Raw genomic sequence first — 27010 nt, forward strand, 5'->3', positions numbered from 1 at the left:
CACGTTTATTTGCGCGATTTGCATCGAGGAGCGTCCATATGTAGATGAAATAATGCCGTGAAGTGATCGCCAAGTGAATTGTTCTGGTTTTGTTGTAGCCGTTCGTTTGACACCTCGTACTGAGGTTTACCTACCGTCCGCGAAACTTGCGGCGCCATCGGTTTGATCGGTGAGACGAGAGCAATCCAGCCGGCGCTCTTGGGAAGTGCTTGGTGGGACTTCTACAGAACACATCGTTCTCTGCTTCACAGAAACTGCTCGTCATGGACGCTGAAGCGGAGGCCCGGCTCACGCTTACGGGGCTGGTGCGGTTAGTCCGAGAAGAACAGTGGCAACAGGCACAGGAACTGTTGGACCTCGTGCGAGCCCGCGGCAAGAATCTCGCTCCCTTGTCGCCTAGTGCCAACGTAGTTCGCCGTGTGTTGCGACTCATACGCGACGAGTATGCCAGCGCCGTCTTGGGTCGCCAGGTAATCAAGGGATCGACGGCGGAATGACTGCCTAAGTGTCTCACCTAAAATGTTTCACTTAAAGTTTAAGAACACCGCAGTAGTGGCCGTTAGTCCTTCAGACTTAAAATATACTGGTGGGCCAGTTGGTTGATCATTATAACGTAGGGCAGCGCACACCGGTTGCTGTCCTTATGTTTCGTGTTCGTCCTTTCACCCGGTGTGCGCTGCCCTACGCTATAATAGTAGCCCTTCATATGCAGTTTTGGCAGTAAACCGGTGACTTACACGTGACACTTCGAAATCGAGTTTAGGTTTGTGTTTTGCTTGAGTGATGTGCCTCAAATAGACGTTTCACTGTGCAGCTGCGTAAAAAGTGAATCGCCAAACCAGCGCGTTTGTGTTTAAAAATATACGAAAAAATGTGACAGCAGAGTCTGCACTTAATGAAACACAAATAAAGATCACACAAGAAACAAAAACAAGTACTCGGCGAGTCTTGTGGGCATCGAGTATTGCTGAATTATCGCAAATTAGGCACCGGGGCCTTTCATTCAAGTCGGAAGCTGGCCATTATTTCTAATCACTGCCTCGTAGTTACACTTCCGTAAAGACAGAAGGCCTACCTGCATGACAGCTATGCAGTGTGCATTTTTGGTTTCGTTTTCACTTATGCTTGTTTAAGACCTTGTTACAGTATGTATGGTAATGGAACCTTCTTGAGCTTCATTATAATGTTGATGGAATTTTCGGATAATATGTAATCGTGCTAACGTTCCCTGTGTTAATAACCCCCGTATTCAGAAACGCTCCTCGACTTGAACTTCACTTGCCACCGCCTTGGGCAGCGCGTTCTAAACGTGTTCGTGCTGCCTTGGCACAGCCTAAAGGCAGCGCGTTCGAAACGCGTTGAAGGCGGTGGCAAGTCAATTTCAAGTGAAAAAGCGGTTCTGAATACGGGGGTAAGCACAGTAATATATTTTGCCCATAGAAGGCAGTGGTATAAAGGCTGCAGAGTTCACCCAGTGCCTGCATTTGTAACTAGAAATTCATACATCACATGAATGAAATATGTAGGTGCGTGTAATTAATTCGATGTAACATTTAGCCTTACACTTAAATGTGATAATATGTTAAAGCATGATGTCATAATTATGCAGAAGGCGTTTCACATGTGCCTCACCGACTACTCAATGAAGGGATCGTTACGGTTCTGCAAACAACAGCCACAATGCATGGCTTGTGCTCATGACAGGGACATCGCGTAGCAGAAGCACGGAAGGGCACAAGTAATTTCATGGTTCGGTGTGAAATTGTGGCCACAAGCTTTAATATGTGATATGTAAAGTAGTTGACCTGCAGAAAGTGTTGCGAATAAAGAAACTACTGTACTCCTAAACGTACAGCATTATGCCTCTGTGACTGAAATACTTGCGTAACTAGCAAAGCGCTGCCTGCTAATTATGAAGCGGAGTATGGAGAGTTTCGGCTCTTCATTGTAGAAAAAAAGAATTTCGTACGGCTGACCTTTTTTCTTGTCAAGCAAAACTCGTCGAGCACTTGTTTTGCTTTGTTTAGGTTCTTGCGTGATCTCAATTTAACTTGTGCCAGCGGACACTGGCACAAGTTAAGGGAAACAGACTACACAAATGCCGTTTCTCTTCACGTGCGTCCTTGTTTGCACACCTAACCTTTTCTGTGATGTAACTAGAGTCTGATTAGACTGATATTATAAAGCATGATGTAATAATAACACAGAAGGTGTCACAGATGTTACTGTCGTCAAGCACTGAATGAAGGGAGCACCACAGTTCTGCGACCAGTGAAAAGAAAATCCTTGTGTTACAACCCACAGGTCGAGGCCGACAGGGACTCGTTGCAAAAGCTGCTGTTGGCTCGCGACGACTCGGTGAGCGACTACACGCGGCCGTTTCCGGGGCTGCGTGAACAGCTGCTCGACAGCCTCGACGAGCTCGAGCGCGAGCTGCGGCACAGCGCGGAGAACGTGGCTGCCCAGGGCCCCGAGCACATCCAGTCCGGAGACCTGCTCCTTACCCAGGGAAGGTCGCGCACCGTCGAGGCTTTCCTCAAGAGGGCCGCTCAGAACCAGCGCACATTTCAGGTACGGATGGCGGCGCGAAGTAAAGTGTGTGAAAGGAAAAAAAAGTTTACCCCAGTTCCGCCCAGTGTGAAATCTGCAGAAACAGCGGAGCTGCGGTTCCCGTGTGTTTTCCTTGCGATTTTCTGTGATGTTTTGTGATTTTGTGTGAATGTATGTGATTATGTTACACTCAAACCTCATTATATTAAAGTTACGTCTTGCACGAAAATAACTTCGTTATATTCGAAAATTCGTTATAAACTTGTATTCCTAACACTGTATCTATAGTAAGACTATTCTTCATTTACTTCGTTATAACCGATATTTCGTTATATCCGTGTTCGTTATATCGTGGTTTGAGTCTATTTGTAGAGTAGAGATGCACGGGAAAGCATGTGCGGCAGCCCTTGCTACAGTGACTTAGGCCCTATTCATACTCAAGCCTCCCTTCTCGATTTCACTGTGCGGTTACCACGGAGTCCGCGACCGAGGCAGTTACACCATCTGTTGGTGTATTTGGGAACCAGAGTGTGACGTGCGACGCAGACACTCATCTGTCGTAAGGCCCTGCCCTAGAACAACTCCGCTGTTAAAATGCTGTCATCCCACTGTTTGTGAGCATCCGTTAGCACCGTGTACGTGTGGTTCTTTTCCTGATTTTCGTTCCTTGCACTGCTTTCCACGAGGATGCATTACTAACTCGCCCAGCAAGCCACCCTTCTCAAGTCCATCTGTAAGCTCAGAGCTACAAAGGAAAAAATGAGACCAACTTTTCACAAGGAAAGCTTCCCAGCTGACATAAAATTCCTCCCAGTGTACTGACTCGAGTCCAGAACCACTGCTTTTCCAGGGATGGAAGATTGTCATGCAAAAGTGAATGGATTAACAGCTCAAAGTGCACAGACGCCGAGTATGGCAAATCGGCTGCACAGGTGCCCCCAAAATTAATTAAGGTTCGCCGAAAATAAATGCTATCACCCACCCTTTCTTCTGCGGAACAGATTTCCGTATGAAATAAAATTCACCATAATGAAGTGCTTCACCATAGCCCATTTAATGCTGCGGGCAATGCCGGTAATGACAAGACAGACACAGCTTATAGACACGGTGTTAAAGCTGTCTTTCTCTTTAATTCATTAAGTCATGTTCATAGGGTCATTTACACGTCAATGCCATAAAGGCACACTGCCCGTGTGTAAAGTATTTGGGTAATTAACAATGCACGCTGTAATTTGGTGACTTCCGTCATCGAAACAAAGTGTTGCTGCCAGAGGCATCGAGACGTCGCTCACTTTTCACCAAGAGTCCTCGCCGACACACAAACCTCGCTGCCGACGTCGTGGTGCCGTAGAGTTTTTCTTGTGAAGAAACACTTTACACTGCCGCTTACAGTCAAGGGCGTTCACCCGGCTTCTTTGTTCCACTGGCTGGTTTGTATACGGTGTAAGGACCTCAATGTATTGCTCTCACTTCCAACACCAGTCGTGCTCAACATTTTCAGTGATTGTACAGTGAAACTTCAATACAACAAATACAGATATAATGAATTACATTTATAATGAAGCAAATTAAAAATGGCCTTGCCATTAACACAGTGTAACACAGACATGTTTATAACAAATTTCCTTGTACACTCAAACCTCAATATAACGAACACGGATATCACGAATTATCGGTTATAACGAAGTAAATGAAGAATAGTCTTGTCATAGATACAGTGTTGGAAATAAACGTTTATAACGAATTTTCGGATATAATGAAGTTATTTTTGTGGCATATGTGACTTTGTTATAATGAGGTTTGAGTGTACAGCAGACTCTCAGTAAATGGGAATCTCTAAACAGAACTACTCCTTAAACGAAACAGCTGCCTCTAACATAATCGGTTTCGTACTTGAATTCTGCATCCCTGTTCATCTCTCAGTAAACAGAGCTCCTGTTAAATGGAACATATTTTCCTGGCACCTTCGGTACTGTTTAGCGAGAGTACACTGCATAACCCCTTTAGCGGTGGTGCGTGCAATTGTACACATCAGCTGCGGAGGCGTGTCGCGCACCGCGTGTTTCTTCAAATGGTTTGAAACGTATTGTGCATATTTTTACAGGCTTCCTGAGTGGACAACTAGCACTCACTTAACTTCATTTGGCTGTGTATTGCTGCCAGTGGCGGATCCAGGTGGGGGGGCGATTGGGCGATCGCCCCCCCCAAAGCTATAAGCCAACCCAACCCCCCCCCCCCCGCTTTTCACCTCACCGAAGGCCATTTTTCAGAACGTAGAATTTTTTCAGGTGGTCGCTGTGTCCATCCCAATCCGAGACTAGGGAAGCACCCCTCACACAGCCCAGCGCTTTTGTTAAGAGCGAAACAGGCTTTCTAGAAAAGATTTCTTCTGCGTCCTGCATCTTTCAAATAGGCACCGACGAGCACAAGCCTCAACTATTTTGCTAAAGCAACTGCTGCCTTTATGGAAGCGAGCTAAAGTTTCCTCCCCACTCCCAGGGCCATCAGCTCTTCAGCAAAGCGAGGGGTCTTCAAATTCTCCCATCTTTTTCTCAGAGACAGGAGTCTGTTCTGTGTCATTCAAACTGGCATCTTTCGTCCCACCACGGCCGGGCTAGACTGCACGTGCGCGCATGAGCGCGCACGTGCAGTCTAGCCCGGCCGTGGTCCCACAAAGCGTGCAGAACAAGTTACCTTTTAGTCAACCTTCAGCGGCTGGTCCAAAAAAAAAAAAAGAAGGAAGGCAGGCAGTGGTGCTGTGAATTATATTCGCCGAAGTACCGAGCAAGCCTCCGAGAGCACGTGCGCTGGGTATAATCGAGCGCGACTCCGAAAGCTCCGTTTGACCGTCCTTAGGCTGCGGAGATAGAAAGGGCATTTTCTGGCAACACGACCGGCCAGAAAAAAAGGCAATGGGGAGGAGGGGGCGGGGTAACAAAGGGAGGCTTACTCCGAAACTACGTTCAAGGAATACTAGAGCTCGCCGTTGTGGGAATACTCATTTATCGAGCAGGTGGCCTGCCCTTCCCTCTTTCACCCTCCTCTTACCAACAACACTGATACGTGTTCCCCAATGTTTAGCGGAAATATGCGAAATTTTAGATAATGAAATGGCACTGAGCAATGCAACTGAGAACAAAAATAATGAGCATTTGGTTACTAACGTGAAGTTTTAAAGTTGGGCAACGCCCCCCCCCCCCCCCCCCCCCCCCACAACCAACCGCCCCCCCCAAAGCAAGCGCCTGGATCCGCCCCTGATTGCTGCAGACGATCACTTTGCTGGAGGCACTACCTTGTTTGACGATCTTTCCACACGTGCCGCGTTCTGGGACCAACGTCAAGAGTTTTATTTTTCTTTGCTCGAGATGAATACAACCAAAACAACATATGGGGCATTCATTTTGAGCCTAACATTTGATTCTTTTTATGCAAGAATTAGACCTGACTGATTGCGGAATAAATAGATATTTAATTGCATGCTAATTACGTTTAATTACTGAAACCTGCACAAAACAACATATCCATTCTTTTTTTCTGGGGGGGGGGGATCTAATATCGAGTGTCTTGGAAATATGTTGCGTGAGTTTGACGCATTTTCAGACAGCCCATCATAATTCGCGCCTGAAGTGGATAACAAAGCCACTTTTGTGTAGTATGCAACTCTGATTTGGTGAGGTTTTTAGTGTAGTGTGCTCAACTGCAACAGGTTCTGGTGGCAGAGGGGGGACCGCGTTGCGAGGGCGTCCAGCTCGCAGAGTCCTTGGCACGTGTGGGCATCGCAACCACCCTGGTCCCCGACTCTGCCATCTTGGCTCTGATGCCTCGGGTGAGCAAGGTGATCCTCGGTACGGACTGTGTCCTGGCGGACGGTGGCCTTCAGGTGAGCTGATTCGTGAAAGACAGTGTCGGGGGGCGGGCCAGCTTGCATCACCGTCATGCTTCCGCGTTGTCGGCTGTGTACCTTGCACCTTGCAAGTCACGCACTTCTGAATTCTTGAAAGGAAACATCGGCTTGGTGCCTACACTGGTTTTCCAGTTCACATACAGGGTGATCCAAAAGTAACAGTTTAGTAACTGAAGATGTGTAAAGTGTAAGGAATTGCCCTTCACTCCACCACTATTCAAGAAAAGAGTGAAAGTGCCTGTTACGAAGTTATAACTTAGAAGTCACCAGGCGATGTTTTGAGGAGTTGTTTGCAAAACATAGCCCAATTTCAGCACTTCAATATAATTATCAGTGTTGGGAGTTTCTGATTACAATACACAATGACTATAGAGCCACAAAGTAGTGATTAAAGTTGAGTTGCATGTGATAAAAGTTTCCATTTCAGCTCTTTTAAATGGGCATGAAGTGTGATTATCGACAAAACTATAGCTCCGAAGTAATCAAGGAACAGTATTCATGCATAATAGTGACTGCGCCGTTCTAGATATGGCCTAAAACTTTTCTCCAAAAAAAAGTTGAGGCATGTCATTTGGAGCGGAATACCTTCTTTTGGAATGTGTCTTTTTCAGTGACACCATTTCCATGCTGGGAAGCATCCTTTGCTTTTTTTTTGCATGAACATCAGTGTTGACGACGGGGGTAGGTTACACAACACTCAGGCGACTCAGAATGTGTTGTGTGTCATTAAAACACACATTGCTTATGAACAAAGGAAAGCAATTTACAAATGGCTGCCAGAATCTGTCCTTCCCGCTTTTCTTATTTACTGATAGCGAAATGTTAGTGTGAAGATATGGAGAAAATGGTAACCGATGGTGTAATGAATGTCCAGTTTGCATTGTTTTTTGCATAAACTACATAGTACAGGATTTGTGAAACGTAGACCAAGGTGCTGAACTCACTAGCCTTTGTATGAGGAGCAGTTATTGAGATGTACATTCCTCGGGGCTTAAATAAGTGCTCTACATTTCCAATTCGCATCAGCATGTGCAACCACTTTTGCTTGCGCAAAAGATAGCATGCTGTTAAAAAATGCTCTCGTGCTCTCTTCCTTCTTTTTAAGCCAACAACCTTTGTTATTGAAGGCTCTTCTCACTACGTATACAGCTGGCCGTAAAAGTTGATGGGACATGGGTTTACTGCAAATGTAACTTCTTGCTGTGCTGATGCATGGCGCTTATAAATGAATAGCTCACCGTGTAGGCCAAGACAGTATTGATCGAAATGTTCACTTTGATGGTTGGTGCTTGGGGCTTCAAGGGGTCATGAAGCACCCCTTGGGCTGGTTGAAAAAACACATACTGCGGAAAGCTGACACGGCTATGAACTGCTCTGCCAAATATTACAGTCGTGCGCGCCGCGTAATGGCCACAAGCGGAGCGCGAAGTTGCCGTTTCCCCAGGCACCCTCTTTTCAAACAGAGGCCGGTTCTCACTCTCGTCGGTGGGCGGGGCGTCCGTCCGTTTACGTCGCGGATCTGTCAGTTTACGTCGCAAGAGACATAGAATGCTTATTGGCCGATAGCCGACGTAAATCGAGAGCGGCGTTCGGATCAGATGCGCTTCTTGCCGCGGGGTGCCGCCACTTGTCGGCGCCGCACTCCTCAGTACACGGTAGCCGCACTCGCGCAAGCGAATCACAGCGGGAGAGCGATCGCGTTTCATGACGCGCGCTGACGTAACTTCTTTCCCCCATGCCATCCCTCCCTGTCTAGCTTCCAGTGCGCTCGTCGGCACGAGAAAAGAGAGAAAGCGCTGGGAGCGTGCGCCAAACCCCCGTAACTCTGCTGATTCTTGACGGATTCGAGAAATTTTTGCGGCAATCGATTCGGGAGGCAGTACACTCCGATACTGAGGTCATTAGATCATTACTTGTAAAAGTGGTTCATGACCCCTTTCATGGTTATTCAGGCACTTCACTAATTCTGTGTGCCATTACCTTTTGTGGGTCACTGCACACAACTGGGAGGTGTACATAACTTGTATGCGAGAAGAAAGGAAAAAAAAATTGATGCATGCTGTGTTACCTTTGTCAAAGTAAAGAAGAATCCAGAATGCAACGTGACACTAACACTCAGACCTCGATATAGCAAACACGGATATAACGAATTTTCGGTTATAACAATGTAAATGATGAATAGTCTTGTCATAGGTACAGTGCTAAAAATAAACGTTTATAACGAATTTTCGGATATAACGAAGTTATTTTCATGGCAGATGTGACTTTGTTATAATGAGGTTTGAGTGTGTGATGTATTCCTTGTATGTTTGTCTGAACAATGTCTTCCGCAAGCTGTCATTCGTAATGTCTTTTGGTGCTTAACAAGCTGAAAGCAGTAAAAAGCGCCGATATGTAAGGATAAACTAGCCCTTCGTGGTTAGCAGAAAACTATCCCTTACAGCCCAACATGTGAAAAATCAGACGCGTTTTCTCAGTGTGGCCTTCACCGGAAATGTGTGAGGCACAGAGTGTGACTGTAGCTTTCAAAGACATCCTGTTCGGTTCCAAATACGTAACCGGCACGTCAATAATGCACGCAACTTCGGTATGCGCTTGCCACTTGTTCGGTTTCTTATTGGTACAGCCGGCATCTTGCAGATGCTACAGGTTACTGTTTCAATCTCCTGACATGCATTCATACGTGCATCTTTTCAAGTGCCCCTGAATGATTGAGAAAAAAGAATACATCACATGTACAACAGTTGTATAGATAAAGCAAACGGGAAATTAAAGAACAGCACCTCAATTATGGCTTCATGCTGTGTCATTCAATTTCTCATAAAATAAGGCAATCACTACCTCATTTACTTCTGCAACCTCGACCTGCTTCTTGTGCATTCCCAATAAATGCACTGTAGTATGTCAAAAATATAAACAAATATGGTAGCGTGTACATGCATGCTGCGTGATATTTATAACTACTGCCGTACTTGTTTTGCATGAAAGAGTGGCACCATTGTTTAATTAAATTGAGTGTCGTGTTCCTTTCCAATTAGCCTTCCCCTCAGTCTCTCTCAGAGTGCCATTTTATTTATTATTAAAAGCCGGAAAGGCATTACTACATAGAGGTGTGGCACTGCAACGAATGGCACAAGATAACAGTTTCTGAGCACACAACGAAAGAAAAGAACATGAATCAGTAGAGAAAGAATTTACGTATTGCCATGGAACAGCAGTGTGCGAGGCAATGATAAAAAGTGTTCTTCCATTGCAACAAAAGTGTCCACACTGCCCAAGCAACACATGTGGCCACACATATCGCAATTTCCGTTCTTTCCACGTGGACTCTGCTTGTGGCAGTCATTCACGACACCTCGGAGTGCTTAGGTGCAATGTGATTGGTGTTGTACACGACAGGCTCCTTGCGGTAGCCACGCCTTGGCCCTGGCCGCGCGACACTGCGCGGTGCCGCTGCTGGTGTGCGCGCCGGGGGCCACGCTGAGTCCACTGCTGCCCTGGTCAGAGAGCGCCTACCAGCAACTGGGATCCCCGGAGCCCCTTGGCCCAGAGCCGCGCTCCGGAGCGCTCCTGCTCAACCCGGCCTCCGACTGCGTGCCGCCGGACCTCGTTCCGCTGCTGGTGACGAGCGCCGGCGGGCACGCCCCTTCGTACGTCTACAGGCTGCTCAGCGAGGTCTACCACCCCGACGACCACGTGTTGACTGCATCCTGAAAGGAGGAACGAGAGAGCGGCAGTGCGTGTTGAAATAAACGGGCATCTTTGTTAAGGTTGACGCCATATCTTCATTTGTAGTGTCTAATACAGGTCAAGATGTCATACTGTTTTGACTTGTCTCATTTGGCCTGGACCACTGAGTTCGCTGCCACTATTGACTCAAAAGTGTATCGCTGGTGTTGCTAGACCTTGCTATTACGCATGTTAATGGGGAGCCACACATCAGTATATCTGTTATAATGACTGCCATCATAGCTGCCAGGAAAAGTGGGACTGGATAGTTTGCGATCATTGGGTAAGTTAATACAAAAGAATGCCTTTCTGAACTCCGGTGGAGGGCTACAATGTCCCCTTTCCTGTAGGGCCAGCCATGCAATACACCATATTGTGCACGCCTGTGCACGTGGGGGCATCTAAAACTGAACACATATTTGGTATTTCACTGCTATACCAATACGGATATATCGAACCCACATATATCGAATTTTCGGCTATATCGAACTCGTAAATTGTCCCCTTGAAAATCCTTTGTAAAAGTATACAAATTCGCACGTTTAATATCGAACAGTATTTTTACCCGCCATCGGATATATCGAACACCGCGCGAGCTGGAAGGCACGCTTCGGCACTCGCTGCGCCCCGCGACCTTCGCGGCACCGCTACTCCGCCGACACACTCGAAAAACGTGAGGGCGAGAGGGCTCAGACTACTTCTGTTGGGCTGCGCCGTGCTCCCGACCGGGCTGCAGAAATTAGGCGCCTTTTCCTCTTCAAACCACTACCACCACCACCATTCTCCAACTTGCGGAACGTTTTTTTTTTTCTTTTTTTCTCTCTCTCTTTCTTTCTCACGCTTCCTCCGCGTTACCGTCGGCTCGGAGAGCAGGAACGAAGTAGCCGGCGGCCTCCTCCTTTCGCCTTTTCTTTCTTTTTTTTTTTGTTGCTGTTTTGTGAGTTTTCGTCAGCTAATCGCAGCCCGCGCCTTTATTTGCTCAGCCAACTACAGCTCGTGCCTTTCGTACATCGCTGCTGCCCTCGCAGGTATTCCGGGTAGCCATCGCCGCCATCGCGACTGATCGCGAGCGCTTTGTTGGCGGAGTCCACTTCCCTGAGTTGTCGCATACCACCGCATTCCTCTTTTGCGTGCGTGCTGTGCAAAGGCGCTGCGGACTGCTTGAATTTTCGACTTCTCGTGTAGCAATGACCAGCGTCAAGAAGCGCAAGAACCTTGACTTTGCGATGAAGTTGAAAGCCATACAGCGTGTTGAGGCGGGCGAAAAAAGTTCGGCGGTGGCGGACGACATCGGGATACCACGGAGCACGCTGAGCACCTTGTTGAAGAACAAGGCAGATATCAAGGCAAAGGCGGCAGAGCAGCGAACGTCAGGAGCCTGTCGTGTGCACGCTCCTGCGACGACGAGCGCATAGACGACGCGTTTCGCGAGTTGTCGTCCCTCTTCCCGGCTGCCGTACCACCCGAAGTGTCTGCGGACAATTTCGTGGAAGCGGACTGCAATGTTCAGGCTGTTGCGAGCCTCGCTGACGAGGACATTGTAGCTGCGGTCGCAGGGACCCAGGATGCCCAGGCCGACAGCTCAAGTGACGAGGAAGATCGTCCGGACGAGGCGGTGGCTACACGCGCGTACTCCGCCGCTGAAGTGGCGGCAGCGTTCGGCTTGAGTCGCCGTTGTCGCGGCGACATGGAGGGAACCGGGCTGTCGCACCTGGAAAGCTAAGATAAGCTTTTTTTTTTCACGCAAATAAAACATTCTGTTGCATCGTGTGTGCGGAATTAGTCGTCATTCTTTAATGCGCCGATTGTAGGTGATCGTCCGCCACTGGTAAGGTCTCGGGACCTGTATTTCTTTATATCAAATTTTTCATATATCGAACTAATTCGCGATTCCCTTCGAGTTCGATATATCCGTGTTCGACTGTGTTCGGGGCACTCCAGGCAAACTGTAGTCACCGTGATGTTCTGTGTAAAGTTCAGCTGCTGTAAGATCCTGTCACACCTTGTACACTGGGCAGTGGGCAAGACTGGTGTAAGTGCACCATTGGAGTGAAAAGATAAGATGAAAGCGGACTCTCAGGAATAGTGTGGAAGTGAATGGATGTTTGTGCACCACAGTGGAAGGGAGAGGAATGCTGGTATAATAAAAAAAGTGAGTGCAGGTGAAACCGCGGGCGTCTGCAGGGTGGTGCAATCGGGGGCACTTGCCCCCCCCCCCTCCTTCCCTCTCCCCCCACTCCCCCAAAACCACACTAGCACTTGGCCCACTCCCGAGGCACACCGACACCTCCTCACCCCTAAAGACAAAATACCGCCGACACCCACCGGTGGAACCGAAGCGGTGGTCGAGTAATTATAGTGTCCGCCTCGAATATGGGACGTACTGGGTTCGATTTTCAGTACCGCCGGGCGCTCAGCGAATTTTCTAATGTGGAAAGGCAGCCCAGCCTGGCTGTCAGTGTTGTGGGAATTCAAACTTGACGAGGTGGCTTTTTGGGCTACTTGCAGGCCCGTAGCCAGGGGTGTGGCCGTAGCCCCCCCTCCCCCCCCCCTGAAATTTTGGTGAAGTAGGTGTTTTTACCAAAAATAAATAATGAAAATACGTGTTTTTTTTTCAAGTAGTCAAGGTTTTCAGCAAGTGCCCCCCCCCCCCCCCCCCCCCCCGAAAAAAATTCCTGGCTACGGGCCTGGCTACTTGGTTAAATGAATCAAGTGGTATCGTAGCGCTGGCAGACCCAGATGTGAAAGACGCAACGGGACGAGAGCTGAAATTCAGTTCAATGTTAGCGCTCGTCCTGTTGTGTCTTTCTCATCCATGTCTGCCGGCGCTATGATAACCTTTTAAATTAAACCTTGTGGTGAGAACACATTCTTCGAGAAGGTGGCCTCTCCTATCACTCCGCTTTCCCCTGTTGCAGATATAAGCATTTTTCCTCTCCTCGACCCATTAATACTGCAGGAGAATAGTGCGTATCTTCTTCGCTGCGTGGGCAGCGATGGTCGTAATAGGCGGCGAACACCCTAGCTTCCAACTTGCAAGTAATCAGCTGTGGTTACAAGGGCTAAGTGAGCCGAAATCGCTAATTGCTTCGTGTGCTCTTCGCGAACGGTCAGTATTGCAGGTCGCGTTAACTCAAAGAAACGAGAGGCAATGCGAAGCGTTTGCTCACTATTCATCAAACCAGCATTGTGAAGGCACTTGTAGTGTTCGCGGTCATCGCGTGAGATGTGCTTGTATTTCATTTTCATTTGCAAGTGAACGTTTGCAATTCTAGGCTTGATGAAACTATGAAAGTTTGCATAACTGCCGTGGTCGCGCTTTGTCTTTAGGCGAAGCTGTCTTTCTCGAGCTAATCCTTGTGCGTTCACAAACAAGCTGGCGAAATTTTAGCGCATTTGGTTGGGCACTGAATTCATAATTGAATATTTTTATAAATATGCGAGTGGCCTGAGAGTTGGGCAACACAGGCGGATTTGCGAGTTCGTGACGTAACAAGCTGCTTGCTGTACGAGCGTCTCCATTCCGACGAACGATCTTGTTCCATGGTCAGCTGTACGTGCGAACTATTTCAGCTTTGTTCAGCCAGGCATTGGAACTAAACGATTTAAAGCGGCTCAAACTTCGGTAGAGGACGACGCCTTCTCTTCGTGCAACACATGACGTCACACACGCCATGGCAAAATATGTTAATCGCCGGCGGTGGGCGAGGTTTATAGCTGACAACTTCTAGGGCTTATTTGGCGCTGAAATATTCTTTTACAGTTCATTTTTCACGTATATATAGTACACTGAAACCTCGATATTATGAACGCGGATATAACGAATTATCGGTTATAAAGAAGTAAATGGAGAATAGTCTTGTCAGATACAGTCTGTCGAATAAACGTTTATAACGAATTTTCGGATATAACGAAATTATTTTCATGGCAGATGTGACTGTTATAATGAGGCTTGAGTGTATATATGTATATATATAGTCACAATAGACACTGCTTCTATTTTTTGCTGAAATCCTCAAATTGCTGGGTGACTGTGTCATGGTGCCCCTTTAAAATTTAACTGCTGGACCCGCCACTATTCGCGCTTCATATTCATACACCCCTACAAAAGCAAACGTACCTGTCCTCGTCTGAGCAGTGGCTACCACCGCGTGCTGAAGTCGTGCATCCTGGCCGACGGCCTCACAGCCAGCGGCTTATCGGACAGCCCCCACAGCGGTCGGCCTCCGCCGCGCTGCGGGGCTGCCACAGCGCCTTGGTCCTGCACGAAGGTATACCAACGCGCTGGCTGGTTGGCACCGGGCTGCACGCGCAGCAGCACTTACGAGCGCGGGAGCGTATATGTGCATGCACGTACTGCTAAAGTGGTTGCTTGGGCGAGTTGTACGACATACTTCACATAAAAACAGCGCAAAAACACAGAGGACAAGTAAAAGAAGGGCAGAGGTGGCAGTGCTGACTTAAAACAACGTTTGTCACAACCCACAAGAATGTATGCATACTTGCGCAGTATATAACAAGAGCGAAAAGAAGGAACGATAAAAGATGAAGCCGTACATCATCATCATGGCAGCGCACCACGAATATCATGTTCGCCACCATAATTATGCGTACAAACGTGCGAAAGAAAATCAACTTCTTTCTGAGATGAAGCGATCGAAGGCCTGCTGTCACACGCTGCCTAGCCTAGCCATTTGTGAAGCCTCCTAAATTTTGCGTATCAACTTGTACCGATGACGTTTGACCACAGCACAACGCTGTGGTCTTTTTTGTTATGTACTACGCAAGTATATATTGCGTGGTTGTGACAAATAAACCTTCTTGTAAACGCTGCCATCTGTGTCCTTTTACTGGTCCTCTGTCCTTCTTGCGCTGTTTTTATGTGACGTACGTACAGACGGAATCACACTTGTCCAGAGCGCCCAGCCAGCCGCTTCAGCTGCCGTTTTCTGCAGTAATATTCAAAGACCGACGCCGTAATATGATACCTAACATAGTCCTACTGCATGCTAGGGCATTGTGCTTAATACAAGTATGAACGAAAACTTATAGCTAATGTGAGGTAGCAGCTGCGGACAACAACAGCGTCCAGACCCACGAAACAAAAAACCTCTAAAAAACGTCTCAAGACGGCTACAAACGGCTATAGACGTCTTGGTCTACGAGAAGACCTAAAATATACATTTTTTTAAATATAACATTTGCGCCTCAATGTGCTTGCATACTGTTTATTAGCATTTTCGACAGCTACGGCATAGCCAGAGTCTATTTTGCCAAACAAGTTCATAACGTCTACTTCGAGACATTGTTTAGACATTTTGTCTGAAAGAGCAAGTGCCGATGCCGACGATTCGTTACAACAATGGCCGGATCTGCTCGCCACCTTCGTTGCAGCTAGGAAGCAGCTATTCGGATAACGTACTTATTTCGGTTAGTGGAATTAAGTGCGCGTGACTTTTTACCATTACTGCTGGAACTTTTTTAGCTGTCTCTTTTAGATGTTAAATATGACAGTTCTTTGCTGGTGGTTGTATCTTGGTCGAACTCAAAACTATATATGGAGGACGTGCCGGTGCGAATCATAAGCCAGACTGACTCGCCCTATTTCGGGTCAACTTGTTCTGCGGGTTACAGCTCGTGTGTGGGTGTGAGCGTGCGAGCGAGCGCTTGCTTGCCTACAATCATGTCGGCCTGTCGCTGACAAATAAAGTGCAACGCTTCTACGATAGGTGCCCCGCTTTGTGAGTGCAGTTATGATTGATTGTCGCTTATAAATACATGACAACATTTATCACATATGTAATTGGAACTCTGTCTTTAGAATGACTTGATGCTCTGTTATTTGTTGTAAATCATACCTAGCTTACTTGCTTTGTCTTGTATGCAGCTTTTCTTCCCTGCTGTTTGTACAACGCATTGGGCCTGAGACCACGCCAGCTAGTGTGGAAGACAGTGCAGTTTCTTTGACGGGACCTGGAGTGCGTTCATGCAAATTATGTTGCTGCTGTGGCAAATAGCTTCGCCTTGTGCGGTCACCATGTCGTATTTTGAGCCACATTTGGTTGCGCCTTAATAATTAATAAAGCTGCTTTTACAAGATCATGGGATAATTTATTGCTTCTGATAAGCATAATTATTTGTGCGCCATACACTAAACGTCATTTATGAAGTACATGTTCATCCTCTGCATGTTATTTGTTCAATAGTAAACCGATGTGTTCGATATGAAAATTGGATATATGTGGTGTGCTGAAGTAGTTTTCACGGCACATGGCACTCACAGATGGCACGTAGAAAATTTATAAATGTCACAGTGAGGACATGGCTGGATGAACAGGTATGTTAGTGATGTTGCTTGATTGGTCACCTGTACGACGACTGACATAGGAAATGGGAGAAAAGAAGGAAAGAGCTCCCGCGGGAGCTCCTTTCAGTCCCTGTATTATCTAAATTCCTATGGTAGCCTTCAGGCTGCCGACCAAATATGCTGCAAAGACAGTTATCATAGCTCGTTTTTTATTTCTAAAGCGATTAGAGTAAAGTTACGGAAACGTCTACAAAAATGTCTTAGCATGATCTTGTCAAGACGCTTTTTTTAGACAAGTTTTAGCGTCACATTAGAACGGCTATCCGACGGTCGGATAGCCGTCTACGGCTGCCGAATGTCTTGACCGAAACATCTATTAGCCCTTTCAGCAAGCCGTTCAAGACTTTTTTCAGACGTGAAATAGCTTCTTTTGTGTTTCATGGGGAGCCACGCGCTCCGCTGCTCTGGACAAGTGTGATTCCATCTGTACATATACGTCTGCATGTTGTCTAACAGCAGATTACTGCTATTGGCTGAAAGCTGATTACCTAAATCAGGAAGGTATACCTGACTGGGCTAGTTGGTCGTTTATAATGATGGTAGACAGCGTTAAAACGTACAGGGACAAAAACGCTTGTCAGGTGTGCCCGCTTTTTCGTCCCCGGCCGTGTTTTTTCGAGCTGTTTATCATCAATACTAAATAGTGAGTGGCGTTTGGATCAGATGCGCTTCTTGCCACAGGGTGTCGCCACGTGCCCACACACAGTAGCATCACTATCGCGCACAGGAGTCACCACGGGTGAGAGCGATCGCGTTTCATGGCGCGCGCTGCAAAAGCTTCCCTCCCCCGTGTCATCCCTCCCTCTGCAGTTTCCCTGTAACTCCGCCCGTTCTCGACGGATTCGATAAAATTTTGTGGCAATCTATTCGTGAAGCAGTAAACTTCGATACCGAGGCAATATCTCAATTATTCAAAACGCTTCATAATCGCTTTAGGACGTATAAGCATTTATCTTGCAGTGCAGCACACTTAATACGTATTTTCAATACGTATCTTGTTAACATTGATTACAGCTAATTGGGAGTTAGGAGTTGTCACGTAATAGGCGATGCCTGTGATGTCACTGCTGGCGAGGAGACATTTTAGAGTATGTGTGCGCTGGACTTGAATTTACTATTGATCCCCCTTTTCTTAGTTTGAGTGAACAATGCATTGGTGACGCGATCGTCACCGCGTGATTTATGTACTGGGCACGCAATTTCTTACTGTTCCCAAACCGGGCGTGTTTTGCCATCTTCTCGCCAAGCATTAGTTAGTTAATACAGTTTTTACGCAAGATTGAAGGAAACCCTTCACGTAAGTAATACGGAATATCGTTAAGTGAGGACCCTCTAGCGCAAAACGAAAGAATACATTGCACATAATTAGTCTTTTTAGGCATGGCAAGACGGTTGAGAAAATGGAGTTCGGAGGTGAAGTCAGGAATAGCCAAACTGTCATGTTGGCGTGCGTGCATAAAGTGAACCGCAAGAAATGAACCAATCAGCGTTCTATGTTTTAAAACAATTGACTGCCATTCCACGCTGTGAATGTGGACGTGCATCGACGCTGTCCCACAAGCACCACCACTACAATTGACTTCAGACAAGCGCCACCACAAGTTATGTTAGACAACCAGCGCCACAACAGCTGACGTAGCACGTTTACTATTGTGATAACAATTAAATTGACACGCAAGGCACTTTTTGCCGTCGGCATCGCCGTCGCCGTCATGTTCCGCATAAAGTACAAATTGATAACATCACCCCTCCCGTCTTGTGTTCTATGTGCGAGTGAAAGCGTGCGAAGGCTGACGCCGATCGCGGCTCAAGCAGGGATAAAACGTGTCGGCCGTCCCCGTCGCGCGAAGGTGCATGGAGGGATGCCGGAAGCGTAGGGGGGGGGGGAGGAGGGGGCTGCGTCGCTTTGGCAGGAACTGTGAACTTTGATCAAACGGGTGCGGTCGCACGCGCGCTATCTGGACGGAAATTAGCAGCCCATTTCATAGTACGTGCTCGGCTCTGACTGCTTACATCGCGTTGAAGCGACAGACAACATGAAGGTCGCTTCGCTCGCGGCAGCGGCCGTGTTCCCTACGCCAGCGTTTTGTAATGTAATGCGCCAGATCGGATCCTGAGGGCGTTATAGCTGCTGGTCTTACTTTGTATAACATTCCAATTTGTTGCTTTCGCATTCACTGCTTCGCCCTTGCGGCGAAACTGTGATTTATTTTTCTTTGTTGATTTCGAGTAATTGCAGTGATGACCGCATTGTGGTCACTGTGATAAATTGCGATGGGTTGAGCGACCACATTCGGCACTTTTACGGCCAAGGCCAAATCCAGGCATAATTTGTACAGCGCGGTTGGTTGCAGTGGACCGTTGCAGCACGCAAATACAAAGTATTCCCACACAAAACCCTCCCGTCTGCCTGCTAATGTGATGTCTACGTTAACGTCGCCAACTGTGACAACCGGTATGTCTTTCTCTAGTTCAAACCCGCGCAAAGTGCATTCTTATAACATTTCGAATGTTTATTTTGACAGTTCGTGGGTTGATATATACTGTAAAGATTAATAGGGAGTGAGCGGGGGGCATATTCGAAAGCATATAATATTTCACCATCATTATCATTTATTACAATTATTATTAGGGGCTTAGTTCCGTCAATCGATACGCCTACATAGCGAGCTGCCGTTTAAGCTGTGTGAATGGCTACATGTTGCCATTAAGGGATTCCGAGGGGAAGTATTCCCTTATGGGGAATACAGGGTTAACGAAAAAATGCTGTAACCCACCTTGAATTTTATTTTTTTCAATTATATTGTCCGCATCGTTTAGCAGAGACAGTATTCAAATTGTGTTCATTGTTATTTGTTGATATATAACTGGCTATTCTAATGTTCTCGGAGTTCCATCTTCTTTAGTGAAAATTTGTCTTTGAAGAGCTGCTCCACACAATCGTTGACCATCGCAAGTCGGGAGCTACGATTCCAGAGATTGCAATGATGCTCAGATTGTAGCGTGTTCGAGTCCATCGCCTTGTCAAACGGTTTCCGGAGACAGACAGAATCAATGACCGGAAGCGAAGCGGTAATTCATCGAATTGATCGAACGTGGTCTGGAAAGGTCCCGAATATATAATTCCCTAATAGTCATTTCCGCATGTACCACGGCTATATTGTAATATTTACAGAAGTGTCTCCAAGCTTTTACGAAAGCGTGAGGTGCACATTTTGTAACTAAAATTATTAAAATTTGAGTTCTATAGAATAAATAACTTTTAGAATAAAATAAAGCGTGCTTCGCTTTACTCATTCGTTGAATATATAGCTATGCCTGTTTTTTTCCCCGTTAAACTATTTTTCGGCGGTCACCCTGTATGTATTCTCCATGTCAGAAATAGGAATTACCAAGGGTATCATAGGAGTACGTATTCTCTAGTTCTCATCTGAAGTGTGGCAATCGTGAGGTAAAGAGAAATTAAAGTGGACAAAAAGAAACCACTTGCCGTCAGGGGGGGGGGTACCGAAAACCCCAGCATCACGCATGTAAATCACTATACCAATTGTGCTACGGTGGCAACTGCCCCCAATCACTTTCTCACGCATTTATGCGCATGTAACCAAGGAAGTGTTAGCCAGCGCCACTCAGGAGCCATTGTGGCGAATGCGAAAATTCTAAATAACTACATTTGTAAAAGTTTGCTTCTCCGGATTACGATACCTTATGTGGAAAAGCCCAACTCTGCGAGTGCACTCGTTTCACAAACGAAAGCATTTATGTCGATAACTAACTAACAAGTGAACAACGTATTTAGCTGACTAACTAGATAAGACACAAATTGGGATCACCTCGTTCGGTGCGTATCATTTTCTGTTGAAAAAAGCGGTCACAGCCCTGTATTGTCTTTAGATGGTCATGGAGAAGATGATTGCTTTGCTCATATGCATCCTGGCTCGTGCGATATTCTCACTACAAATTTATGCCCGTTCTATAAAACACAAATCTCGCTACGGCGCGCAACGCTGGTTCTGAGCAGTTTCGAGCGTGCAACTAATGCTTCAGTTCGATGACTCAAATGGGAACTGCTGACCTCATCGTTCGTTTTGTTCACAGCGAAGCTGTTAAAGCTGGCAGTAAGACGTCCGTTAACAAGAAACCCCTGCTGCGCCGTTGTCATAGCAACCGCCACAGCTGCGCGCCACCTGTGCTAAAAATAGTCAAGCCGCCACCGAGCTGTCGCCATTGCAACCGCCACAGTTTCTTACACCGTGGCTCAGGGACAGCGATTTCAACACATTCAGAGTTGCAAGATTTGCGCGTATTCCGGATCCGCCCGTCGCCGTCTCTTGGCTGCCGCTTCTTGGGTCAAACACGCTGGATCCAATCGCCGCCGACGTTGTGATTCCCGTGGCGCGGCATGACGAGCTGGGGATCAACGAGCTTCGCTGCATTGCCAAGCTCTGCCCAACTTAGTGCAAACTTCCCGCATTTTTTATAATGTTTCCTCTTGCTTTCGACGTGATTTGAACGTTCCTATAGTCGGATACAACTTTAGAAGGCAGGAGAGGCCCCGCCCAGACGGCCGAAGCGCGGGGCGGCAGCCGATCGCCTCCGCGACTAAATAAATAGTCCCGCTCATGCACGCGCCGATGTTCTCCGAAGGCGGAGCCACCGGCCGCCCCGCTCATGACGTCAGTCCCGAGTGCGCGCCCATTGGTGCAGGCTTGTGTTCATCCGCCTTTGAGGAGGAAATGACGCTGCCTTCTAAAGTTGTATATGACTATAGATGACAGGCAGTCAACTTTCTTCGCACTTATAGCACGGAGGCCGTTATGTTGTATAAAAATAGTTTTTCTTTTAAAATTAGCCTCGACGCGAAATAGTTGTGTTATGCCATAAAGCATATTTGTTCTGGGGTGTAAGCATACAAAGAGCGGACTGGGACCACAATACGTAATACGTGTTCATACCAACACGCACAGGCAATGTATCCTGTAACAGAGAGCCCCGAACCGTTTAATCAGTGCATTGTCAGCCACTCAGTGCTGACAGTGATTTTGAGGTGGCAGCGGCGATTTTACCTTATGGGGCCTAGAAACATACCGACACTTCTGACAAACTGACACGACTCGGTGCGACCGAAGTATGTGGAAGAAAAATGTCGAGCGTTCGGCGAAAATACTGCGTGCGTTGACAAAATACCACTCGTCGTCAATCTATCTATGTTGTGATGAGCCCCATTCTTTTGATGTGGAACACGTACTGAATCCGCCTCTGCCGAGTCTCGGCAAACTTTGTTGCAGTCCAGTCATATATTCGGGCACCAATAACGCCAGTTCCCCACGTATGATAACAATTGCGCAGAATTGCAAAGTATATGTTAGTAGAGCAGATGGTAGCGTTCCAGAATTTGTTTAGATGATGTCTTCCGTTAGAAAACGAGCGAAATATTAACTACATGTCCGCATAACTTCTTGCAAGGGGGTGAATCCGGGGGGGGGGGGGGGGGGAAGGCATCCACAACAGCCAGCCTTTCTTTCACTGCCATGACATGACCGGCAAGTGTGTAACGTGAAAAGTTGGCTCGCAATACTGAAGGGCATTTACCACGGATATATGCGGGACCTGAGTGTGTTAATCAAGCTGTGTAGCTTATTGCTACTGCATAGGAAAACAATATCCAATCTAAAAAGAGACAGGGCGTGCAAACACGGACACAAGAAAGAGATCAGGACACCACAAACGCTTTCTTTTTAGAATGAATCTTTTTAGAATGAATACGTACCAACTAGCTCAGCTCTCTGTTATTCTAAAAAACAATATCCAATGTTCTGGAGGTGGGGGGGGGGGGGGGCAGCCGACACCCCGTGCACACCCTATCGGGACGCCCACATATATAATAAGGAAACTGAGGACATCACGTTCTAAACAAAACGGTCGTGAGAGTGGATGTCTCTGAATGACAGTATGCCATTTAGCACGCGAATAACACATAACAATTACAACCAGGTCAAAGAGGGAAAACAAATCGGAGTGACAAGTGTTCAAATATTCAAGCGGCACCGATCAGGCACGCGTAGTATAAATACGTTGGCGTGTTTTTGTCTGTAGTAAGCGGTGCTGATTAATGATGAGAGTGGTGGTCGATACCGCGTTCGATTCTGTTCTGCACCAGGTGGCCGCAGTCAGTACGTAATTATGCATGGCGTTCGACTTACGTGCGACCGGCGCGAGACAACGCTCTGCTGGCGACTGTGGGGAGACGGGTACTGCGAATGCGTCGACGGCGTGCCCGTCAGGTACGGGTAGCGCAGAGCCTGTTGTCAGGGAGAAAAGAAAAAAAGCGAAACAATCGGAGTACAATCAGCACAACTGCTGAAACGTTCGACGTGACACTACATCGCCAGACGCATGCGAACAAAAAGATGAGCGCTGGGCCGTGCTTCACACGCGATCATTTTCTGCCCTGCATTTAGTGTAGTCTCGTGACAAGCGGTAGGGCTAGGGCACCTCGATGACAATATTCCTTCATCCAGGGCAAGGAGGTCTGGTCCAGGGTGGTGACACCCATTGTCCGCGACGCCGCCATATTGGTTCAAACAGTAGAGCTATCGCGTTGTGTGATGTTGTCATATTGGTTCAATACAGAGGACGCTGTCACCGCCCTGTGCGAAGGAACGCTGGCATCGAGGCGCCCATCCAAGGTGGGGCCATAGAGCTTATCAGTCTCGCTTACTGTTGACCCACCTGTTGATTCTAGGGGAGCAGCGCGAAAGACGAGAACAGAATAACACACACATAGAACCACACATTGCGCTATTGTGGCACTGTAGAGCTCCCCTACAATATGTTCAACCAACTAGCCGACAAGTTCAGCCTACTGAGTCGTCATAGTAGCAATATAGCGCCTAGATTACACTGTCATATTCTAGGAACTATAGTAGCACGTTGTGGTAACCTCTGCAACGAGTTATCAATATCGCCTACGCATATGGACTGCGCAAAACAGCAGTTTGGTAATAGCTATTGTCTTCATTTTTTCTCTTATTTTTTTTAGTGCTAGCGTAGAATACGATCATGTTTGCTTCATGAGATCCTCCGTCAATATATTGCTACTTATGATGCACACCATGTGGCACAAGCGTCGTTAACGTTCACTTAAGGCGATTTCTTACGTTGCTCGCTTAGGCCACAATAACAGCAATCGCGAGACCTTTCTTTTTCGCTTTCCTGTCCCTCGATTCTTCACATGCCGTAACACACGAAAAGGAGAAGAAATATTCTCTCTTTTCATTAGGCTTCCCGCAGGAGATAAATTCCCACGCATATACACCGCAAGACACCGCACGTTCTGTTTTTCCTGAAAAATATGCTTCACCTCAACAAAGAATGCCGTACGCAGAAGACGACACTCGCGGGCAGTAAGTGAAATTATAAATTACTTCGTCCTACCAATTCCGGGCAGGGCATATAAGCCTTTTGCCTGAATAATAATTCGACTGCCTTAGTTCAGGCATAGGCGTGCGAAGGGTGCTCCGATAGGGCGGGGGGGGGGGGGGTGAGCATGTATCACCCCCCCCCCCCCCCCCGCATGAGTGTCGGCAGGATTTGTCTTGGAGGATGCAAACCCGTGCTGCATTAGGGGGGCAAGTGCCCCTTTTGCTACCCCCTGCTGACGCCCATGCACCCCCTTCCCCCACCGTTGGATTCCCAACGAAAACAAGCTCCGCAATGGATGCAAAAATCAACGTCAAGCGATGACGTGCTTCTCGCAATAGTCTTTCATTGGTCCTGGCTTTCCGGGAGTAAAAATGGGAAGGAAACGGATCTTTGAAAGCAACATCACGGGTCCCCGGTCGCCATTGTCGTCAAAAGAGCATACGCTGCCATAACCCAACACATCAAAAAGGACGTGAAAGTTCCGACCTAGTAAAGGTATGGAGCAGAATTGGCGGCCCCCTTTATATGATTTGGGGGAGCTGACCACCCCTGCTCCCCTCCCCGTGCGCACGCCTATGAGTCAGTCACCACACGCCCTCGAGAAAAAAATTGGGGAGCTGGGTGGTTGGGGCAGCTGAGTGAGAATTAGTGGTGCGAAGACTGAGGAAACAGTAGAGCTGGTGGTCTTCCCCTCCTCCTTTTTTCTCCTCTCCCTCACTTCCCTTTCACACCCTCTTGCTAAATTACACTATACATGGCTATGCTACGCTTTACCCTCTCCCCTCCTCTTTTCCGTGCTCCTCATCCTCACAACATCTCTCCTCACCCTCATTTCCCTTTCTCACCACTTGCTACACTATATACTATACATGGCTACGCTGGTAGGAACTGCTTGGCACATACCCGCTTTCTGTGGCGCATACTCGCCGAGTTTTTGCGAAAACTATGTACATATAACGTCCAGCTTAAACAGCTGCGCTGTCACAATGAAGGCGCGCCTCTCGCGGGCCCACCGTACCAGGAGCGCGGTGGGTCTTCTCGCCGGGTTCCAGCGCAGCAGGTCACGCATGAGGACGTGCGCCTCCCGGCTGGCGGTGGGGACGACGGCGGCCAGCGAGCCCTGCGGGAAGTGCGGCCAGCGCAGCTGCAGCGCCGCGGCCAGCTGGTGTCCCTCGGGCCACTCGCGCTGGTCCGGCGTGCCCAGCACGGCGCAGATGCGGAACAGCTGGTCCACCTCGTTGCGACCGGGGAACAGCGGCTGCAGCGTGTACAGCTCGGCGATGATGCAGCCCACGGCCCACAGGTCGATCGGAGAACTGTACGTCGTCGAGCGAAGGAGAACCTCGGGGGCACGGTACCTGCGCGAGTTCGTGCACAACGAATAAATCGAATGTCACACGGTCCTTTATTCATTTGCTAAAGACGACTGGAAGGCGACAATCATCTTCCTCTTTTTTCCCTTCTTTTCTGTCTGAGTCTACTATATCCCCTCCCCCCCCCCCTCCTGAAAGCTCGCTGCACCTAATGTGGTTTTGCGCTGCCTTTGGGATTTGAGGCATTGCAAGCTTTCTGCATAACACATTGAATTGTGCACAGCTTGCGTGATCGGCCCGCCTTTGACAACGCGACGATGCCGTGCGATGACGTAGTCATGATGTCACGATGACGTCACAAATTCTAGCGATCTGTGATGGCGTCAGCGAGGTCATGTGAATTTTGGTACACCAACTGCACTCACACGCTTGAGTGTGACCTGACTTTGGACCGACCTTTTTTACTTCGCTTCTTTCTTTCTTTTCTTTTGCGTCAGTCGTATTGACGCCGCCGGCGCCGCCGACAAGCTAGGTCTCGCCATTTATCGTCAAGTATCGCAAAACCTCGAAAACTTCATGACTCATGAGACATAGAAGGCTTTCGCCTTAATAATAATTAAGTTCTACGGTTTCATGTTCTTACTGATTTCTCGGAGCGTCCGTATATCCGGACAGAAAAGACTCCCGGCACACAATATTTGCGAACGAGTTAACCTCAACGAGGTGGCGCACAGGGAGGCACGAGGATTAGTGTGCCGTGCACTCCCTGAGGAGGCCGGATCTCCCGCTCCTGAGTTTAGGGACCAGCTATTAACTTATAACGATATCACCAAGCACTATTACCTAGGGCGCAGGGCATTCCCCTTGCCACATTCTAGATTAAACAGGCCACAGGCGGTTACGTTAAGGCTTCTGCAGACGCCGACGTACCCTAACCCGGTCGTCATGAATAAAATTAATCCGGACTGCGGGATTTCAGTCTATTGTAGTAAGTGCGGGGGTTTGCTCGATTTAGACCACATGCTTTGGCGCTGCTCGGCGTTGGCCGGTGATGGTTCTCAAGGTGAACAGTGGTGGCAGCGAAAGCTGCACAGTGACGTGCTGGCGGACCAACTCAGGGCTGTCCAGAGGGCCCGTGTGGCGGCAGAAGGGCTTGGCCTCTCTGTCCCGACATGGGAGCGGCCCGCATCAGTCCTGGACTGAATCCTCAGGACATAAATAAAGTTATCCATACATAAACACATTTGGAATAACTCAAACGCAGTTATCCATTGAATTAGAGGGAAGAGCGCCGTTAATAGATAAGAAATCCCCATTTGACGTGCAGGTCCCGGAAACATTTGTCCCCGATAGTTCATAATACACGAACCTCTGTAAGAACGAAAGAATGGGAATGTATGAAGGGCTCGTTTCTCTGTTAGACACAGGCTAATGAAGCTAAGGGAGACACAGGGGACATTATTTGTAGTACTTAACTGTAGAGTAGTAATCAGAACATGAATGCAAAGGTCCGCCTCGGTGCTTACGGTGCTTGCCTGCTGACCCGAAAGTCGCGAGTCGCGGTGGTCGCATTTCGATGGAGGCGAAATGCTACAGAGACCCGTGTACTGTACAATGTCAGTGCCCGCTAAAGAACACCAGATGGTAGAAATTTCCGGAACGTTCCACTGCGGTGTGTCTTATAATCATATCGTGGTTTTGGGCCGTAAAACCCCGGATATT

At 47.8% G+C, this 27010-nt stretch overlaps 2 protein-coding genes across 2 annotated transcripts in view; one reads left to right on the plus strand and one right to left on the minus strand.

Annotated features, from left to right (window-relative positions):
- The first annotated feature begins 2 nt into the window (after window positions 1-2).
- Window positions 3-10224, plus strand: LOC119371808 (translation initiation factor eIF-2B subunit beta). The gene is made up of 4 exons (XM_037642265.2): window positions 3-470; window positions 2305-2571; window positions 6257-6430; window positions 9854-10224. The coding sequence occupies exons 1-4, from the start codon at window positions 264-266 to the stop codon at window positions 10166-10168; spliced, it is 963 nt and encodes a 320-aa protein (XP_037498193.1). The 5' UTR covers window positions 3-263; the 3' UTR covers window positions 10169-10224.
- The window catches only part of LOC119406369 (serine/threonine-protein kinase ICK-like), a 40355-nt gene continuing 23372 nt past the window's right edge, over window positions 10028-27010 (minus strand). Inside the window, exons 4-7 of the mRNA XM_049419760.1 lie at window positions 24994-25333; window positions 22754-22852; window positions 14304-14444; window positions 10028-10164 (exon numbers count right to left, since the gene is read on the minus strand). Of these exons, the coding sequence (XP_049275717.1) occupies window positions 14325-14444; window positions 22754-22852; window positions 24994-25333 (559 nt within the window). The 3' untranslated portion in view covers window positions 10028-10164; window positions 14304-14324. The remainder of the gene's footprint in view (window positions 10165-14303; window positions 14445-22753; window positions 22853-24993; window positions 25334-27010) is intronic.

Source organism: Rhipicephalus sanguineus, chromosome 10, assembly GCF_013339695.2.
Source record: "Rhipicephalus sanguineus isolate Rsan-2018 chromosome 10, BIME_Rsan_1.4, whole genome shotgun sequence".
Taxonomy (NCBI): Eukaryota; Metazoa; Arthropoda; class Arachnida; order Ixodida; family Ixodidae; genus Rhipicephalus; species Rhipicephalus sanguineus.